At 42.0% G+C, this 20,698-nt stretch overlaps 1 protein-coding gene across 1 annotated transcript in view; it reads left to right on the top strand.

The window, feature by feature from the left end:
- Nucleotides 1–1,881: 1,881 nt before the first annotated feature.
- Nucleotides 1,882–20,698, top strand: part of LOC134732861 (dynamin-like 120 kDa protein, mitochondrial) — an 87,674-nt gene continuing 68,857 nt past the window's right edge. The window contains 1 exon segment of the mRNA XM_063619973.1: nt 1,882–2,016. Coding sequence (XP_063476043.1) covers nt 1,985–2,016 — 32 coding nt within the window. The 5' untranslated portion in view covers nt 1,882–1,984.

The raw sequence follows: 20,698 nt of genomic DNA, 5'->3' as shown, positions 1-20,698 counted from the left end.
CTGAATTTGGTCCAATGGTGGCAGTTTATTGTACAACAGTTTGCCCTTTTGTCATGGTAATACTATGTATTTATGGGAGATCATTCCTTATCAGGACATACAGACCTAAAGCATAGGTTTTCACGGCTAGTACGGATGTAATTTATGTGTCTAGTTCCTATACATGGACATTTATACTGATTCCAATCTTTTCCCATTTCATACAGCGCAGAAATAAACATCATCATGCCTACATCTTTGCATACGTGGGAATGATTCCACAGGATAAATGCCTAGAAGTGGAACTGCAAAACAAAGGCTTCATAAAACATATGATAACCACATATAAATGGTGAGGGTGGTTAGTTTCTCCTTTTTTTATGGTTAAAGTCTTTTATCCCTAATTTTTCTTTTTTGTTGTTGTTGTTAAAGTCTCTTGGTTTCTCTTATTTTATTTTCTAAAATAACAAGGAAGTAATGATTACAAAGACACTTTTTGTACAACGCTACAATCCCAGGAAGATCTACAGTTTGCACAGGTTGGTACAGCAAGTTGCTCTCTGGACCTGCCATTGAAACAGTCACCACAATAAATAAAGAAGATTCCAAGAGTCCTGCATTTGGGAAGTTTACTATCAATGGCTAGGTCTACATTTGGTGGTATTGTGAGGGCATGGGTCCAGACTTATGATTCGGACAATTAAGGGAAAAGGAATTGTCTTATGCTCTGTGTATTTGTGTATGTGTGTGGCATGGGTGGGGGGTGGGTAGTGGGGAGGAGGTGAAAGGTCCCTGAAGTAAAGAGGATGCACAGGACCCTTTTATTTTAGTCCCTAAAAATTGGCTTCATAACCGTTCACAGGCCACATCCGTTTTATGGGCCCTAGTTTCCTTACAAAACATAAAAGGTTTGTGTTGGAAGGGGAAATGAGTATTTAAAGTGATGGAGGAGAGGAGCTCAAGACGGCTGAGATCTGGGCCTGTCCAACATTGAGAAATTTGGGAGGGGAGCCAGCAAAGGAGCCTGGGGAGCAGCAGTTACGGAGAAAAAGGAGAATGTGACGTCCAGAGAGCCAAGAGAAAAAGTAGTTGAAGGAGTGCCCAGCACTTGGCATCTGAGCTGAATGCTGCGGCAGGCCCGCTGGCCACAAACAACAGGGAGCTGGTGGAAGCCTTGACGAGGACCATTTCAACAAACTGGTGGGCTTAAAATCCAGAAGAAAGTTTGTTTAAACAGTTAATGAACAAATCATTTTGACGCCTTTTATAAACCGCACAAGCTTATTCCAAACCCGTTACTGGCCTGATTTAAGTCCCTTTCCCATCTGATCCTCAGAGATTCTAAGGGACTTAGCCTATCCATGACTCTTCCTCCTGCTTCTCACCTCCCAAGATTGCCCTAAGGAAGTGAAAGTGCTTTCAAACAAAGATGCCCAAGAAAGAAGGGAGGCAAATGTGCAAGAATTAGTTTGTATGATTCTATTACTGTATTTCACCTTGCACTCTCTAGTTTCCTTCGTGCTCCCTCAATATCCAGCTCTTAATAAATTCATGGCTCCCGGTGAGCATTCATCAATTCTGATTCCACGCCTTTAGCCCTTCCCGTCCCCGCCCAACTCTCGCTCCCTCCACTGGCCAAATCTCTAACCTGCAAGGCTAATTCTGAATTCCAAACCGGAAGCAAGAGGGCGGGGCCACGTGAGAGGCGATGGATTGCGCCAGTCCGTTCCCGATGCACTGTGCGCATGCGCGGGTCCTCCGCGGACCGTTCGTGCTGCCCTCCTAGAAAGCGTGAAGTGGTTGTTTCCTTGAAGGACTGAGTACGGGTTCCTGTCAGGCTCTTGCGGAAGTCCATGCGCCATTGGGAGGGCCTCGGCCGCGGCTCTGTGCCCTTGCTGCTGAGGGCCTCTTCCTGGGTCATTCCTGGACCGGGAGCCGGGCTGGGGCTCACACGGGGGCTCCGGCGTGGACGACTCGGCGCCTGCGTGACCTCCCCGCCGGCGGAATGTGGCGACTACGTCGGGCCGCTGTGGCCTGGTAAGTGCAGGCTCTAATCTGGCCCCGTTAATTTTGGGGCCTCTTGAGAGTGGGGCTGTCTTATCTCTATCTCCAAAATGTGAAGATGACGCTCAGGCCAGGCCGAGGGCAGCTGGAGAATTCCCAGATGTTCTTGAGGACCCAGAATGACAGGAGCCCTGGCTGGGCTTACGTCCGGAGCCGGCTTCAATACTGGCCCTTTTCTCTGGCCCTACCCAACCCGAAAATTCTGGACGCCTCTCAGTCTTGGCCCATCTCTATTGTCCTTTTGTCTCTGCCCTTTACACCCTTGTGTCTTCAGTGTTCTGTCTGTCTCTGGTTGCCTTTTTTGCCTTTTTTCCTGTCCTCTCCCTGCCAGGTTTGGCTCTGTCCATGAATCACCTCTCTCCACATTTCTCCTAACTCTCGCTGTCTTCTTTTTCTTCCATTTCCGCGCCATATGTACATTGCATCTTCAGGTACCTGGGCTCTTCTCTCGGGTAAAGGGGCGTCTGTCTCTTTCCCTAGCCCGCTGATAGGAGTCAGAACTAGAGCAATGACGCACACGGTGTCAGAGATGGTGTTTCGAGATGCCCCTTTCAATAGCAGCTTTTTTCTGTGTTTAGGGAGAGAGACTAGCTTTTTGATGCAAGGTCGTGAACGTGGCACCACCTTTCTAATGTCAATCATTGTTGCCCTGGGGTGGTTTAATTCTAAATAGAAAATCATAGAAATCTTTTCATTTTTGTGCGTTACTATATGCATTGTAATGAGATTAAATTGGATTTTATAGGACGTTTTGTTCTAGTATCATTAGATACCTTCAAGCTTAGCTCATTGTTGCAGGCATTTGATAGGAAGTAATAGGCATCAAGCAAAATTGGAAAAACGTGGTTTTCCTGAATTAACTTCTAAGCACTTGTTTTGAATTTTTTCCAGACGTTTTTAAGTGGTGTAGATAATTTATCGTGTTTATAAGGAATGGAATGCATTTGTTTGTTTTTGTTTTGTTTTGAGACGGAGTCTTGCTCTGTCGTCCAGGCTGGAGTGCAGTGGCGCGATCTCGGCTCACTGCAACCTCCGCCTCCCGGGTTCAAGCAATTCTCCTGTCTCCGCCTCCGGAGTAGCTGGAATTACAGGCACGCGCCAGAACGCCTCGCTAATTTTTTGTATTTTTAGTAGAGAGGGGGTTTCACCATTTTGGCCAGGCTGGTCTCGAACTCCTGACCTCATGTGATCCACCCTCCTCAGCTTCCCAAAGTGTTGGGATTACAGCCGTGAGCCACTGCGCCCGGCCCAATTTGTTTTCTGTGGGTTAACTGGAGTCCAAAATGCAGAACTAGATGAGATAACAATAGTTAACGGTGTTAGTCAATTAGAATTATTGCATAGGTATTTTTAATCTCATGGAATTTTAGTCTTTGAGTAAGTTCACAGCCCTTGGTATTAAAGTAAGCTATTTACAACCCTTGCATTTCTAGTTCTCAATATTTAGTGAGGAAACATATCTGATTTTCTTTAAATAAAAAGAGAAGAGACTGCAGAAGATAGCATTCTCTGTTGGAGCGATTAAGATGTGTAGGAAGAACTACAAAGATGGAGTTTTAAAACAAACTGATTTATAAGTGGTATTTATTTAATTGGCTGTCATTGGGCTAAATTATTTCCAAAGTTACCGTGGATGCCATTGAGTCATGGCTTAAAAATGTCTCCTGGTGATGGCACAGTTTAGCTACCTAAAGAAGTAGAGATGTAGGAAGCCAGAAGCCCCATGCTCTGGAGTTTTCCTTTTGCTATAGTTCCTTTGCATGTTGTGAAAGAATACAGTTAAATTCCTGCTCCCTAACAGATGAGAGCACAAGCATTTCTTTGGACATACATATATAAATACATGCTCATGGACATGTGAAAAGATCAATACTAACATTTGGGTGCAATAAATAATTGTGTAAAATTATTTTTTAAAGAATTACATACTAGGAAATGATATATTGATTAAAAGTGATGGTCAATGAACAAGAGAGTACATGATTTCTGGGGGAAACCTATTTTGCATCATATTTGATTTTTAGTTTTGATTGAATATTGAAGTCTATATTCAAAATTATTTTCCTTTAGAACTGTAAAGGCATTGCTACATTTTCTTCTAATGTAATTGTTGCTGCTGAGAATTCTTATGACAATCTGATTTTTTCGTCTTCGTGATTATCTTGTTTTTCCCTTCACGGAATCTGTTGGGGTCTTGACTTTATCCTTTATCCTAAATTTCTCAAGGCTTGGACCAGGTGTGGGTTTGGTTTTGTTTTCTTTTGCTACTCATTTGACTTGGCACACTCAGTGGGCCTTTCCCTTTATCTTTCTTCATTTCTGAGACGTTTTTTTCTCTTATTTTTCATTATCTTCCTTTCATTTTTCCTGTCCTTTTTCTTTCTAGACATCTCTTAGGGGGATAGTGGTCCTCTTAGATTGATCTGTTATGTCCATGATTTCCACAGTAAGATTTGTACTCGTCGTCTGTTAAAAGGAAAAGCATACATATACCCTATGTATATATGCACACTTTTTTATTTTTAAATTATATATGCATCTGTACCAATTATTTACATTGTAAGTCAACCCTAACATAATCTTAGTGGATAAAATACAAAACGTACTGCATCTAGAAGCTTCAGTACTTTCTTCCCGAATCCCAGTAGATCTTTTGTTCATCCCACGGGATGCATTCCACCCCCATCCTCCCACTCCCTTTGGATACCACATTACCACAGCTCTGCATCACTTAACTTTCCTTTTATGTTCTTCACCTCTTTTTTTGCATTTTATGTCCTGGGGAATTTCCTTAATTCATTTTATGGTTTTACTGTTGATTTTTTAAATATTGGCCATTGCAACTTTTCTTTCCTTTTCTTTTCTTTTCTTTTCCTTTTCTTTTCTTTTCCTCTTCTCTTCTCTTCTCTTTCTTTTATTTTCTTTCACACAGGGTCTTGGCATATTGTCCAGGCTGGCCTTGAACCCTTGGGCTCAGGTAATCCTCTCACCTTGGCCTCCCAAAATGCCAGGATTACAGGCGTGCGCCACTGCATTCGGCGGCAACTTAATTTTTTTTTTTATTTTTCCTTTTAGAGGGCACCTAGCACTGAGCATTGCAACTTTTCATTTCCATGAACTTTTAGGAACATTTATTAAACTCTTAAAGACATGTTTAATTCTGTATACTTTCTATTGTTCTTTGATTGCTGTTTTTGAATAACAACAAGGAGTACGTAGCATTTTGATGGTATCCTCTCAATAGTCGCAGTAATAGTCCCCTTGGCGCTCTGTATACTCTCAAGTCTTAAATGTTTTGTATGCAGCTATACATTGACAGTTGAATGGTCTCGCTCCAACTGGATCAGCAAGAACATAAAGAATCGTTTAACTGGTACAGGCTGCGGCTTGTGAATTCCCTATTAACACCAAAGAAGACGTGTGAGACTCCATACTGAAACTAAAGACGACTTGTGAGTTCCACACTGAGACCAAATAAGTCTTTATGATGGTGACAGAGAGTGGTGTCAGTGCCTAAAGTCTTGGTCAATCTCTCTAAATTGAGGGGCTGACCAAAAGGGGAAACTTAATTGTATTAGACATAATTTTGAGAAACATGGGTATGTGGATGGTAATGGAGGAAATGGGTGTAGATGAGATTGCCTAGGAAGAGTGAGAAGTAGGTTAGGTCTAAGCCTTGATGAGTTCCCAACATTTCCAAGGTAGTTGAGGATACTGAAAATGAGTGGCCAGTGAGATAGAGGTAAAACTAGAGACTGCCCAGGGAAGAGGAAGTTTCAACAATGAAGAGGTGTCAACGTTGTCACGTATTGCTGAGAGGTCAGATAAAACCAGAATTGAGCAAAATGGCCATTGGAAGCCTATGGTGGCCTCAGTAAGAGCTGTTTCACTGAAGTGATAGAAATGGAAATCAGGCTGGGCACAGTGGCTCATGCCTGTAATACCAGCACTTTGGGATGCTGAGGTGGGCGGATCACCTGAGGTTAGGAGTTCGAGACCAGCCTAGCCAACATGGTGAAACCCTGTCTCTACTAAAAATACAAAAATTAGCCGGGTGTGGTGGCAGGCACCTGTAATCCCAGCTACTCAGGAGGCTGAGGCAGGAGAATCGCTTGAGCCCCAGAGGCGGAGGTTGCAGTGAGCAGAGATCGAGCCACTGCACTATAGCCTGGGCGACAGAGCAAGACTTTGTTTCAAAAAAAAAAAAAAAAAAAAAAAAATGGAAATCAGGATGGTTTGGCTTTTATTTTAATAACATAGCTAGAGCAGGGAAATGGGGTACTTTTTTTTCCCTTTTTAGATGAGACATAGCCAGGTGCGGTGGCTCACACCTGTAATCCCAACACTTTGACAGGGAGGGTCGCTTGAGCTCAGGAGTTTGAGACCAGCCTGGGCAACATAGCAAGACCTTGTCTCTAGTAAAATTAAAAAAAAAATTAACTGGGCATGCTGGCGCACACCTCTAGTCCCAGCCATTTGTGAAGCTGAGGCAGGAGGATCACACTTGAGCCCAGATAGGCGGGGCTGCAGTGAGCCCTGATAATGCCATTGCACTCCACCTTGGGCAACAGAACAAGACTTCGTCTCAAAAATAAATAAATACCCTGTCTCAAAAATAAATAATAAATATGGGAGGAGAGATTTTGACTTTAGATTCCTCAAAGGGCAGGAGGAAAGAGAATTCCAAACAGCGATTCACCTTTAATGGGAGGAAGATCGCTTAATTTTACGTGAGGGAGAAGAGGATTGGTGGAGATACAGTAGGTGAACAGTTTTTATATGAGGAAGTTGAACATGTATCATTCTAATAGCTTCCATTCTCTGTGAAGTAGAGGGCAAGGTCATCTACTGAGAGTTGGGGGAGGTCAAGAGAGATAAGGGGAGATTAGAAGAGCTTGGAGAACGAGAAATACTCCTAGCAGAGAATGGAAGAATGAATTGCTAAGAGAGATGAAGTAGGATTGTTAAGTAGTTTTGAGGGCCCTGTTGAGATGTGCTTCCAGTTGGGTGTGATTTTCTCCAGTAGTGCTTTATTTCCCTGGGTACAGGCGGAGAGAAAAACAATAAGGCTCATGTAGGGTTTGTATTTTGTTGGACAAGTGAAACAAAAAAGTGAGAGGACGAGAGAGTTTAGAATATTTGCAAAAGAGTTATTGAAACGATGAACCGCGTAATCTAAGGTGGTAAGTGGGTGAATAGATAAGGAGGATGTGAATAGGTAAGGAGAAGAAAGAAATATCAGATTATTGATTATTGACAGTGACTCTCGAATACAGCTATTATGCCATTTTAACCGATTAAGAAACTAAGGCTTTAGGAAATTCATAATTTGCCCTAACTGCGCAGCTAGTAAGCAGTGGAAATGTGATTGGAACCAGAGTTCTTCTGACTCAATAGACTAAATGGATGTAAGGATGTAGTTGAAAGAAGGGTGAGCTAAATGTTGTGGAACCTTGAGCTCTTTCTCTGGTTGATATGCCTCTCTGTAAGTGATAACATGGGTCACACTGGATAAAACCTTGTGGTGATTGGTGACTTTCCTTTGTCCTTCCTCCTGTGCCTAGTCTGGCGAATATCTGTCTTTCCCTTTCCTTTCTCATTGCTGCCACCTAACTTTAGGCTCTTCCCCTTACCTCTAGGTAACTGAAATAAGATCACGTTTTTGTTCCCCTTCTGATTTACTTTGACCTAACATTATCTTTACTATTTTCTCTAAATTACTGTTTCATTAGTCTTATTCTACTCAGGAACTCTGTAGTTCCCCATTGCCTACGAAAAAAAGTTGAACCTCAGCCTTATATTCAGTGACTCTTCAATTGGATATTCAGTCCAGTTTTACTCCTCCTATGAGCCTTCTATGCCAGCTCCTTGGGTCTCTTGCCCTTTCATTGTCTCATCTCTGCACCCTTCTTTCTCTTTTTTATTCTTTTTTTTTTTTTTTGTACTTTTTTGGTTTTCTTTTTGGTTTTTTTTTTGTTTTATTTATTAAACCTCCATCACACTTCATCCTATAGAGTTTTGAACCACAGCAAGGTGCAGTATCATCCTGGGGCTCTGGAGGAAGTGGCAGGGAGTCCAAAATGTCACCTTAGCTTCTTATCTGGGGCCACATGTATTTCTGCATCTGCTGCTTCCCACACTCTTGCCCACAAGTGTCGCTTGTGGAAATAATTTGAGATTTACTGTCTGGCTGAGCCTAGTTTCAATCTCTTTTCCACCATCTGCTAATCCTTCTACCTTGGGTAAAACATAGTATTAAAAGAAAACCTCAGACAAGTTAAATTTGATGGAGTTTAATTGAGCAAAGAAAAAAAATGATTCACAAATTGGGCAGTCTTCAGAATCACCACAGATTCAGAGAGACTCCAGGGGTGCCTCGTGGTCAGAACAAATTTATAGACAGAAAAGGTAAAGTGACCTACGGGAATCAGAATTGAGACATAGAAACAGTGAGATTGGTTACAGCTCGGTGTTTGCCTTATTTGAATGCAGTTTGAACACTCAGCAGTCTATGAGTGGTTGAAGTATGGCCGCTGGGATTGGCCAACACTCAGCTGTTATTACAGATGCATACTACTAAGTTAGGTTCTCGATTTTGTCTGCCTATTAAGCTAGGTTACAGTTCGTCCACAAGGACTCAAATATAAAAGTATGGAGTCCTTTTCAGGCCATATTTAGTTAGCTTTAACAATTCCCCCCTTTTGGTCAGCGCCTCAATATAGAGAGATTGACCAAAACTTTAGGCATTGACACCACTCTCTGTCACCATCATAAAGACTTATTTGGTCTCAGTGTGGAACTCACAAGTCGTCTTTAGTTACAGTATGGAGTCTCACACGTCTTCTTTGGTGTTAATAGGGAATTCACAAGTCGCGGCTTTGTACCAGCTAAATGATTCTTTATGTTCTTGCTGATCCAGTTGGAGCAAGACCATTCAACTGTCAATGTATAGCTGCATACAAAACATTTAAGACTTGAGAGTATACAGCGCGCCAAGGGGACTGTTATTATGACTGTCAAGAGGACACCATCAAAATGCTAAGGTGTACTCCTTAATAAAAGTTCTTATGAAATGAACTGAACCAAATTAGCCAAGTTAAGGTTCAGACAATGAAAGCAGTTCAGCAGTATTAGGTTCTGATTGGTCAGTCTTCATTTGGAGTATGATAGTGATTAAGGATCATAGTTTGCTGTAAAGTAGCTTGACTTAAAGAGGTACTCATTTTCATTGTTACCTTAGTAATACAAGTCATAATAACTTGGAAACCTGCTAGAAGAAATATAAAGATTAGAAACCCTTGGAAAACCCAAGCTTGCCATTCACCACTTAGGATGCCTGCAAACCAACTGTTAGTTGCTCCTATAAACATATCATGAGTTCCTTTCTCTTGAGAGATTTCTTTATTGTACTTGGTGGCAGTGTCTAAGGAAAGAGCAGTATCAGCCACCTTTTAAATTAAGCTTTCTGTAGTAACAGAATCAGGGGAGAGATAAGTACAAAATTCAGTTTTGTTTAACACCAAACATAGGCCTCCAGCTTGAGCAAAAAGAAGATCTAAGACTGCATGATCTTCCATTAAGTGTTTTTGTTGAATATGTTATGTTGTCATGTGCCTTTCTGAGAGTAGCTTCTACCCATCTGAAACCCTGGGAGGTCTGATTGGCTACAAAATCCAAGAATTTTCCCAGTATACAAATTAGCGTTAAATTCCGTACAAATAGTACTTCACTACCACCAAGAGTGAGCCCCCAGGAACCCCACTGGAATCTTTCCCCGGTAGAAACTATCTTATCCTCATCTATTTCGAGGCTAGTGCTAATTTCAGTTATTGATCATTTTGGCCTCCAATTATAAAGGCTATCATGAGAATTTTCAGGGGAAGCAATTTGAAAGGCAAGAGTGGGCCAGGCCAGATAACAAGAACGGAACCAACCAAGGAGGCAGAACAGAATATGCGGATTCTCCACAGACCCAATAGAGACCCTCAGGGGTTGGAAAAGGGGGCCACCTAGTTGTATTTGAGCAGGGATCATTCAGGTTTGTTCGACTATGAATCTTTGTAGCTCCTGAATAACATCCAGTGGGAAATTTACTTTTCTGTGGCCCCTTTATAGTGTGTTGTAAGGGTGTATAACCACATCTAGTAAAAAGAGACCCTACTGGATATAATCCGGTTACATTATACAAGCAATCACTTGTAGTAACATAAGTAATCCCCAGATCTTGAGTACGTGATGCCTGCAAGCACAATATACGTCTTGCAGGCATCACTTGGATTGGTTTTTTATATTTGGTGTGATCGATTTATCAGTTGAAAAAGTGTTGTTTTTAGTGAGTGTAGGAAAGCAAGTACTAGTGATGTTTAGAGTATCAAGAATAGCTTTCCATTCTTCCCTTGGGGTTTCAGGGTGACTCACTGGGAAACGTGGAGGGGCACTGGCACCCATGGAATCATTTCCTGATTTTTCGGCGTTAGCCCACAAACCCAACAGTTACCCTGGTTTTGTGCTAGAACATAAGCTCGAGCTGAAGCCATCCACTGATTATGGTCCCACGGATTTTCATGTAAGGAAAAGGAAAGGATTAGGGCAAAAAATAAGGAAAACAGAAAAACACATAAGGCTTTCATGGTGGTAGAGAAGTCTTGATCTGTGATCTAGGGAAAGCTGTCTGCAACCAGGATGCTGTCTGCTTCTGGGAAGAGATTTCCCTGGTCAGCTTTACCTTAAAGTCTCCAATGGGTATATAGTTCCAGGATTCTGAGGGGGCCCTTTTGAGTTGTGAGATGTGGACCCACGGTTCAAAGCCCTGAAGCTTCTCTGCACTGTGGGTGGTGAGAAGGACTTGGTATGGTCCCATCCAACGAGGTTCAAGAGTGATCTTCCTCTGATGTCATTTCCAGAAGGGCCAGTCTCCAGGTTCTAGACCATGGAGGGTTTGATTGTCCTCAGTTGGTGGATCTCAAAATGTTTCCTTTACCTGGTGGAAGTATACTTTGGCATAATACATTAAAGCCTTGCAATATTTCGTCATATCAGCGTTTAACAGAGCAGGAGAAGCATGAGATGCTATTATTAGGGACATGGGCCTCCCAGTGACTATTTCATAAGGGGTCAATTTATGTTTTCCACCAGGAGTGAATCTGATTGCCATTAAAGCCAAAAGGTAGTACTTTGGCCAAGGCAACTCAGTTGATTCAGTTAACTTGGCCAGTTTCAGTTTTCAAATGCCATTTGTTCTTTCAAGCTTTCCTGAAGACTGAGGGTAACAAGGACAATGGTAATGCCAGTGTGTCAGTAACACCTTATTTAACTGCTTTATAACTTGCCCAGTAAAATGAGTTCCTCTATCGCTGGAGATTTTTAGAGGGATCCCCCATAAAGGAAAAACATTTTCTAATAATTTCTTAGCTATGGTCACAGCATCAGCTTTCCTACATGGGAAGGCCTTTATCCAACCAGAAAACATGCAAACTATTACAAGAACATACTGATACCCCATTGAGGGTGGTAACTGAATGAAGTCCATCTGTAAATGTTCAAATGGTCCATCAGGTGGTAGAAATATACTGCCTCAAGTTTTTCTGGGATTATGAGTTTGCCCAGTCAAACATTGATTATAAACCATTTTAGCAATTTCAGAATAGTCACCCCACCAGTAATTTTTCATAATTTGGATCACTTTGTCTGTTCCATGATGAGCTGTGGAGAGCTTTCAATAATGGAAGCTTCAAAGATTCAGGAAGGACCAGGCGGCCATCCGGGCCCTCTGTGAGTTTTTGCTTCACGTTAAATTTACATCCTTTTAGATACCAATTTTGTTTTTCCAAATCAGATGCGTTGCACTGTTTATGAAATAGGTCATCATAAGGAAATTCGCTTGGATTAATCTTACGGAGTTCATTCAGATTGCATATCTTGATGGTTTCAGCACTAGCTGATTTGGCATAAAAATCTGCTAAAGCATTTCCCTGATATGTGGGTTCATTTCTACAAGTGTGAGCTTCAGTCTTAATAACAGCAATCTGCATTTGTAACAGGATAGCAGAAAGGAGCTCATCTGTTTGGAGTCCATTTTTGATGGGGATCCCACTAGAGGTGAGAAACCTTCATAGTTTCCATATCATGCCAAAATCACATACTACTCCAAAGCATATCTACTATCCATAAATATTTACTGACTTTTCCTTAGCTATGTGACATGTTCAGGTAAGGGCAGAAAGTTCTGTAGGTTGGGCTGACTTGACTTGAAGAGTTCCCTTCTCTATTAACTCATTTTGGGTGGTAACAGCATATCCTGCCTGATATTTTTTTTCCTCAGTTTTTGGCATAGGACCCATCAACAAAAAGTATTAATTCAGGATTATCCAGTGGAGTATCTTGTATATCAACACGAGGGGCCACTATTTCTGATACTACACTTGTACGGTTGTGGTCTTCACCATCAGGCAGAGATAACAGAGTAGCAGGATTAAGTAGATTACAGCCTTTTAGATGAAGATAAGAAGGAGATAGGAGAAGTAATTCATAAGATGTTAGTCTACTCCCTGAAAAATGCTGGGTTTGATTGGAATTTAGTAGACTTTCCGCAGCATGTGGGACTTGCACCTTAAGTTCATTTCCTAAAACCAGATCTGATGAAGCTTCTACCAGCTTGGCGGCTGCTGCTACTGCTTTTAAACAACTAGGATATGCCTTAGAGACTGGGCCTAATTGCAGGCTATAGTATGCAGTGGTCCTATGTTTAGCACTGTGTTCCTGATTGTTACATTCATGAACAAACAAAGTGAAAGGTTTAGTGTAATTTGGAAGTCCTAAAGCTGGGGGCTGTTGTAAGGCCAACTCCATTTGGCTAAAAGCCTGCTCATGACTATCTTCCCAAGGTAAAGGCTCTGGTACAGCATTTTTAGTGAGCTCATACAGTGGTGAAGCTATTAAGGAAAAATTTGGAACCCAGGATCTGCAATATCCTGCAAGCCTAAGAAAGCCTTTTGTCTTTTGGTTGCAGGTTGAGGAAAACTTTAAATAGGTTTTATCCTCTCAGGTAAGAGTGAAATCCCTTCAGCAGCCAAGTCATGTCCCAAATAGTGGACTTTTTCTTTTGAAAATTGAAGTTTTCGCCAGGCGTGGTGGCTAATGCCTGTAATCCCAGCACTTTGGGAGGCCGAGGCAGGCTGATCACCTGAGGTCAGGAGTTCAAGGACAGCCTGACCAACATGGAGAAACCCTGTCTCTACTAAAAATACAAAATTAGCCAGGCATGGTGGCGCATGCCTGTAATCCCAGCTACTCGGGAGGCTGAGGCAGGAGAATTGCTTGAACCCGGGAGGCAGAGGTTGCGGTGAGTCAATATCGTGCCATTGCACTCCAGCCTGGGCAACAAGAGTGAAACTCCATCTCAAAAAAAAAAGAAAAAATTGAAGTTTTTCCATTGAAGCCTTGTGACCTTTATATGCAAGTTGCTGTGAAAGGTAAACTGAGTCAATTTCCGAGCACTCCTTAATAGGAGAGCATAACAATAAGTTATCTACATACTGAATGAGAGTAGAATTTTGAGGAAACTGTAGTGTCATTAACTCCTGATGCAGTGCCTGGGGAAAATATGAAGGGGCTTCAGTAAACCCTTGTGGCATTACACTCCAGGTGTACTGCTGATTTTTCCAAGTAAAGGCAAACAAGTATTGACTTTCTTTATGGAATGCTAGAGAAGGCTGAGCCAAGATCTATTACTGTGGACAACTTGGAATCAGTGGGTACATTAGGTTATAAAGTATTAGGATTTGGGACTACAGGAAATCTTGGTATTACAATTTTATTAATTGCCTGTAAATCTGGAACAAAGCTCCAGCCTCATCCATTTTGTTTTTTTAACTGGTAGGATTAGAGTGTTACAGGGGCTGGTGCATGGAATTATGAGTGCTTGTTTAATTAAATCTTCTACAATTGGTGAGAGCCCTTGAAAGTTGCTTCAGGTTTTAGTGGATATTGTGGTAATTAGGCAAAGGTTTAGAATGACCTGTTTGTACTTTTATAGGTTCTACACTTTTAATTCTTCCTATATCAGTTGGGGAAGAGGCCCATAAACATTTAGGTGTTTTCGAAAGATCAGGGGTATTACAAAATACCCCTTGAGTTTCGATCTTATCAATTTCTGCCTGTAGACAGCATAACAATTCTGGTTCAGGAGAATCAGGAAAACTCTTAAGATTATTTCTGTTTCTGAGGAAAATTTTAGGTGCTCTTTTAGCTTTGAAAGTAAATCTTGCCCTACCAAGTTTACTGGAGCAGTATCACATAGTAAAAAACTGTGTTTTTCTGAAAGGGGGCTCAGAGTTAATTGGATGGGTTCAGATATGGGAACCTCTTGAACTTGATTTGAAACCCCTGTCACAGAAATGACCTTTTTACTCCGAGGTATTTGTTGGCTTATTAAAGTGGGGTTTATGGTAGATTGAGTAGCCTTGGTATCCATAAGTACTATACACAACTCCCTGTTTATTTTAACCTCTGTTTCCCCATGTTCCTTTAAAGGAATTACAGGGAGCAATCCACCGGAGAATCCCTTGGAGCCTCCTTAAAGTTGATTATTGTCAGGAGGACTAAGGTCTCCTGGACTCCCTCTAGTGGTGAAACAGTTTGGCCTAGAAGGAGGTTTATCAGCGGGCAATCCCTTTTCCAGTGCCCCAGTTGTTTGCAATACAGGCAGACATCTTGGGGTAAAGAACTTCTTGTTCTAGGACCTCTTGATTTGATTTTTTAAAATATAATTTAAAAAATATTTTCCAAAGTGTGACTTAAAAAAATTTTTTTTATGATACTTTAAGTTTTAGAGTACATGTGCACAACGTGCAGGTTTGTTACATTTATATACATGTGCCATGTTGGTGTGCTGCACCCATTAACTCGTCATTTACATCAGGTATATCTCCTAATGCTATCCCTCCCTCCTCCCCCCACCCCACAACAGGCCCCAGTGTGGGATGTTCCCATTCCTGTGTCCAAGTGTTCTCATTGTTCAATTCCCACCTATGAGTGAGAACATGGCAGTGTTTGGTTTTTTGTCCTTGCGATAGTTTGCTGAGAATGATTGTTTCCAGCTTCATCCATGTCCCTACAAAGGACATGAACTCATCATTTTTTATGGCTCCATAGTATTCCATGGTTTATATGTGCCACATTTTCTTAATTCAGTCTATCATTGATGGACATTTGGGTTGGTTCCAAGTCTTTGCTATTGTGAATAGTGCCGCAATAAACGTACGTGTGCATGTGTCTTTATAGCAGCATGATTTATAGTCCTTTGGGTATATACCCAGTAATGGGATGGCTGGGTCAAATGGTATTTCTAGTTCTAGATCCCTGAGGGATCACCACACTGACTTCCACAATGGTTGAACTAGTTTACAGTCCCACCAACAGTGTAAAAGTGTTCCTATTTCTCCACATCCTCTCCAGCACCTGTTGTTTCCTGACTTTTTAATGATGGCCATTCTAACTGGTGTGAGATGGTATCTCATTGTGGTTTTGATTTGCATTTCTCTGATGGCCAGTGATGATGAGCATTTTTTCATGTCTTTTGGCTGCATAAATGTCTTCTTTTGAGAAGTGTCTGTTCATATCCTTCGCTCACTTGTTGATGGGGTTGTTTGTTTTTCTCTTGTAAATTTGTTTGAGTTCTTTGTAGATTCTAGATATTAGCCCTTTGTCAGATGAGAAGTTTGCAAAAATTTTCTTCCATTCTGTAGGTTGCCTGTTCACTCTGATGGTAGTTTCTTTTGCTGTGCAGAAGCTCTTTAGTTTAATTAGATCCCATTTGTCAATTTCGGCTTTTGCTGCCATTGCTTTTGGTGTTTTAGACATGAAGTCCTTGTCCATGCCTATGTCCTGAATGGTATTGCCTAGGTTTTCTTCTAGGGTTTTTATGGTTTTAGGTCTAACATGTAAGTCTTTAATCCATCTTGAATTAATTTTTGTATAAGGTGTAAGGAAGGGATCCAGTTGCAGCTTTCTACATATGGCTAGCCAGTTTTCCCAGCACCATTTATTAAATAGGGAATCGTTTCCCCATTTCTTGTTTTTGTCAGGTTTGTCAAAGATCAGATGGTTGTAGATATGTGGCATTATTTCTGAGGGCTCTGTTCTGTTCTATTGGTCTATATCTCTGTTTTGGTACCACTACCATACTGTTTTGGCTACTGTAGCCTTAGTATAGTTTGAAGTCAGGTAGCGTGATGCCTCCAGCTTTGTTCTTTTGGCTTAGGATTGACTTGGCGATGCGGGCTCTTTTTTGGTTTCATATGAACTTTAAAGTAGTTTTTTCCAATTCTGTGAAGAAAGTCATTGGTAGCTTGATGGGGATGGCATTGAATCTATAAATTACCCTGGGCAATTTGGCCATTTTCACGATATTGATTCTTCCGACCCATGAGCATGGAATGTTCTTCCATTTGTTTGTATCCTCTTTTATTTCATTGAGCAGTGGTTTGTAGTTCTCCTTGAAGAGGTCCTTCACATCCCTTGTAAGTTGGATTCCTAGTTATTTTATTCTCTTTGAAGCAATTGTGAATGGGAGTTGACTGATGATTTGGCTCTCTGTCTGTTATTGGTGTATAAGAACGCTCTCTTTTCTTCTTTGTTAGTCTTGCTAGTGGTCTATCAATTTTGTTGATCTCTTCAAAAAACCAGCTTCTGGATTCATTGATTTTTTGAAGGTTTTTTTGTGTCTCTGTCTCCTTCAGTTCTGCTCTGATCTTAGTTATTTCTTGCCTTCTGCTGGCTTTTGAATGTGTTTTCTCTTGCTTCTCTAGTTCTTTTAATTGTGACGTTAGGGTGTCAATTTTAGATCTTTCCTGCTTTCTCTTGTGGGCATTTAGTGCTATAAATTTCCCTCTACACACTGCTTTGAATGTGTCCCAGAGATTCTGGTATGTTGTGTCTTTGTTCTCGTTGGTTTCAAAGAACATCTTTACTTCTGCCTTCATTTCATTATGTACCCAGTAGTCATTCAGGAGCAGGTTGTTCAGTTTCCATGTAGTTGAGCGGTTTTGAGTGAGTTTCTTAATCCTGAGTTCTAGTTTGATTGCACTGTGGTCTGAGAGACAGTTTGTTATAATTTCTATTATTTTACATTCGCTGAGGAGTGCTTTACTTCCAACTATGTGGTCAATTTTGGAATAAGTGTAGTGTGGTGCTAAGAAGAATGTATATTCTGTTGATTTGGGGTGGAGAGTTCTGTAGATGTCTATTAGGTCCGCTTGGTGCAGAGCTGAGTTCAATTCCTGGATATCCTTGTTAACTTTCTGTCTCGTTGATCTGTCTAATGTTGACAGTGGGGTGTTAAAGTCTCCCATTATTATTGTGTGGGAGTCTAAGTGTCTTTGTAGGTCACTCAGGACTTGCTGTATGAATCTGGGTGCTCCTGTATTGGGTGTATATATATTTAGGATAGTTAGCTCTTCTTGTTGAATTGATCCCTTTACCATTGTGTAATGGCCTTCTTTGTCTCTTTTGATCTTTGTTGGTTTAAAGTCTGTTTTATCAGAGACTAGGATTGCAACCCCTGCCTTTTTTTGTTTTCCATTTGCTTGGTAGATCTTCCTCCATCCCTTTATTTTGAGCCTATGTGTGTCTCTGCACGTGAGATGGGTTTCCTGAATACAGCACACTAATGGGTCTTGACTCTTTATCCAGTTTGCCAATCTGTGTCTTTTAATTGGAGCATTTAGCCCATTTACGTTTAAGGTTAATATTGTTATGTGTGAATTTGATCCTGTCATTATGATGTTAGCTGGTTATTTTGCTCGTTAGTTGATGCAGTTTCTTCCTAGCCTCGATGGTCTTTACAATTTGGCATGTTTTTGCAGTGGCTGGTACCGGTTGTTCCTTTCCATGTTTAGTGCTTCCTTCAGGAGCTCTTTTAGGGCAGGCCTGGTGGTGACAAAATCTCTCAGCATTTGCTTGTCTGTAAAGTATTTTATTTCTCCTTCACTTATGAAGCTTAGTTTGGCTGGATATGAAATTCTCGGTTGAAAATTCTTTTCTTTAAGAATGTTGAAAATCGGCCCCCACTCTTCTGGCTTGTAGAGTTTCTGCTGAGAGATCAGCTGTTAGTCTGATGGGCTTCCCTTTGTGGGTAACCCGACCTTTCTCTCTGGCTGCCCTTAACATTTTTCCTTCATTTCAAATTTGGTGAATCTGACAATTATGTGTCTTGGAGTTGCTCTTCTTGAGGAGTATCTTTGTGGCGTTCTCTGTATTTCCTGAATTTGAATGTTGGCCTGCCTTGCTGGATTGGGGAAGTTCTCCTGGATAATATCCTGCAGAGTGTTTTCCAACTTGGTTCCATTCTCCCCGTCACTTTCAGGTACACCAGTCAGACGTAGATTTGGTCTTTTCACATAGTCCCATATTTCTTGGAGGTTTTGTTCATTTCTTTTTATTCTTTTTTCTCTAAACTTCTCTTCCCACTTCATTTCATTCATTTGATCTTCCATCGCTGATACCCTTTCTTCCAGTTGATCGAATCGGCTACTGAAGCTTGTGCATCCGTCACATAGTTCTTGTGCCTTGGTTTTCAGCTCCATCAGGTCCTTTAAGGACTTCTCTGCATTGGTTATTGTAGTTAGCCATTCATCTAATTTTTTTTCAAGGTTTTTAACTTCTTTGCCATGGGTTCAAACTTCCTCCTTTAGCTCAGAGAAGTTTGATCATCTGAAGCCTTCTTCTCTCAACTCGTCAAAGTCATTCTCTGTCCAGCTTTGTTCCATTGCTGGTGAGGAGCTGCGTTCCTTTGGAGGAGGAGAGGTGCTCTGATTTTTAGAATTTTCAGTTTTTCTGCTCTGTTTTTTCCCCATCTTTGTGGTTTTATCTACCTTTGGTCTTTGATGATGGTGATCTACAGATGGGTTTTCGTGTGGATGTCCTTTCTATTTGTTAGTTTTCCTTCTAACAGTCAGGACCCTCAACTGCAGGTCTGTTGGAGTTTGCTGGAGGTCCACTCCAGACCATGTTTGCCTGGGTATCAGCAGCGGAGGATGCAGAACAGCGAATATTGGTGAACAGCAGATGTTGCTGCCTGATCGTTCCTCTGGAAATTTTGTCTCAGAGAGGTACCCGGCCATGTGAGGTGTCAGTCTGCCCCTACTGGGGGGTACCTCCCAGTTAGGCTACTCGGGGGTCAGGGACCCACTTGAGGAGGCAGTCTGTCCGTTCTCAGATCTCAAGCTGTGTGCTGGGAGAACCACTACTCTCTTCCAAGCTGTCAGACAGGGACATTTAAGTCTGCAGAGGTTTCTGCTGCCTTTTGTTTGGCTATGCCCTGCCCCCAGAGGTGGAGTCTACAGAGGCAGGCAGGCCTCCTTGAGCTGTGGTGGGCTCCACCCAGTTCGAGCTTCTCGGCCGCTTTGTTTACCTGCTCAAGCCTCAGCAATGGCAGGCACCCCTCCCCCAGCCTCGCTGCCACCTTGCAGTTTGATCTCAGACTGCTGTGCTAGCAATGAGTGAGGCTCTGCGGGCATAGGACCCTCCGAGCCAGGCGCGGGATATAGTCTCCTGGTGTGCCGTTTGCTAAGACCATCGGAAAAGCACAGTATTAGGGTAGGAGTGACCCTATTTTCCAGGTGCCGTCTGTCACCCCTTTCCTTGGCTAGGAAAGGGAATTCCCTGACCCCTTGCGTTTCCCGGGTGAGGCGATGCCTCGCCCTGCTTTGGATCATGCTCAGTGTGCTGCACCCGCTGTCCTGCACCCACTGTCCAACAGTCCCCAGTGAGATGAACCCAGTACCTCAGATGGAAATGCAGAAATCACCCGTCTTCTGCATCGCTCAAGCTGGGAGCTGTAGACTGGAGCTGTTCCTATTTGGCCATCTTGGAACTGCCCGATTGTGATTTAAAATGAGAACGAGATGGTCCCTTTGGTTCCTCATCCCTGTAACTGTTGCAATTGAAGGGGCATAAGCTTGTTAGCCTTTTGAGTTTTTTCTTGCTCTAGAGTCCTCTCAAAATGCTCAGCTAGGTTGGGCACGATGGCTCACGCCTGTAATCCCAGCACTTTGGGAGGCCAAGGTGGGAGGATGACGAGGTCAGGAGATGGAGACCATCCTGGCTAAGATGGTGAAATCCCATGTCTACTAAAAATACAAAAATTAGCCGGGCATGGTGGCACACGCCTGTAGTCCCAGCTACTTGGGAGGCTGAGGCAAGAGAATCGCCTGAACCTGGGAGGCGGAGGTTGCAGTGAGCTGAGATTGCGCCACTACACTCTAGCCTAGGTGACAGAGCAGGACTCCACCTCAAAAAAAAAAAAAAAAGTTCAGCTAAGGCCACCAATTCAGTCACATCTCTAACTTCCCATTGCAACTTATGTTTTTTAGTTAAACTGCTAAGTTCAGGATGGAGTCCATTTATAAGTAAAGCAGTTAATGCTGTTCTGCTGTTCAGCCCCTGCAGGGAATGCTCCTTGCTGTACTTTGAGCCCAGAATGTTTCACAAATATTTCTAAGCGACTTCTGTAATCTGAAACTGGTTCATCTTTTCTTTTCTTTTTTTTTTTTTTTTTTTTTTTTTTGCTTACAAGATTGTATGATGGACCAATTTTTTTTTTTTTTTTTTTTTTTTTTTTTTTTTTTGAGACAGAGTCTCGCTCTGTCGCCCGGGC

Source organism: Symphalangus syndactylus, chromosome 17 (genome assembly GCF_028878055.3).
Source record: "Symphalangus syndactylus isolate Jambi chromosome 17, NHGRI_mSymSyn1-v2.1_pri, whole genome shotgun sequence".
In the NCBI taxonomy this organism is placed as follows: domain Eukaryota; kingdom Metazoa; phylum Chordata; class Mammalia; order Primates; family Hylobatidae; genus Symphalangus; species Symphalangus syndactylus.
The sequence above is the reverse complement of the archived record's forward strand: the minus strand, read 5'-3'. Positions and strand labels throughout refer to the sequence as shown.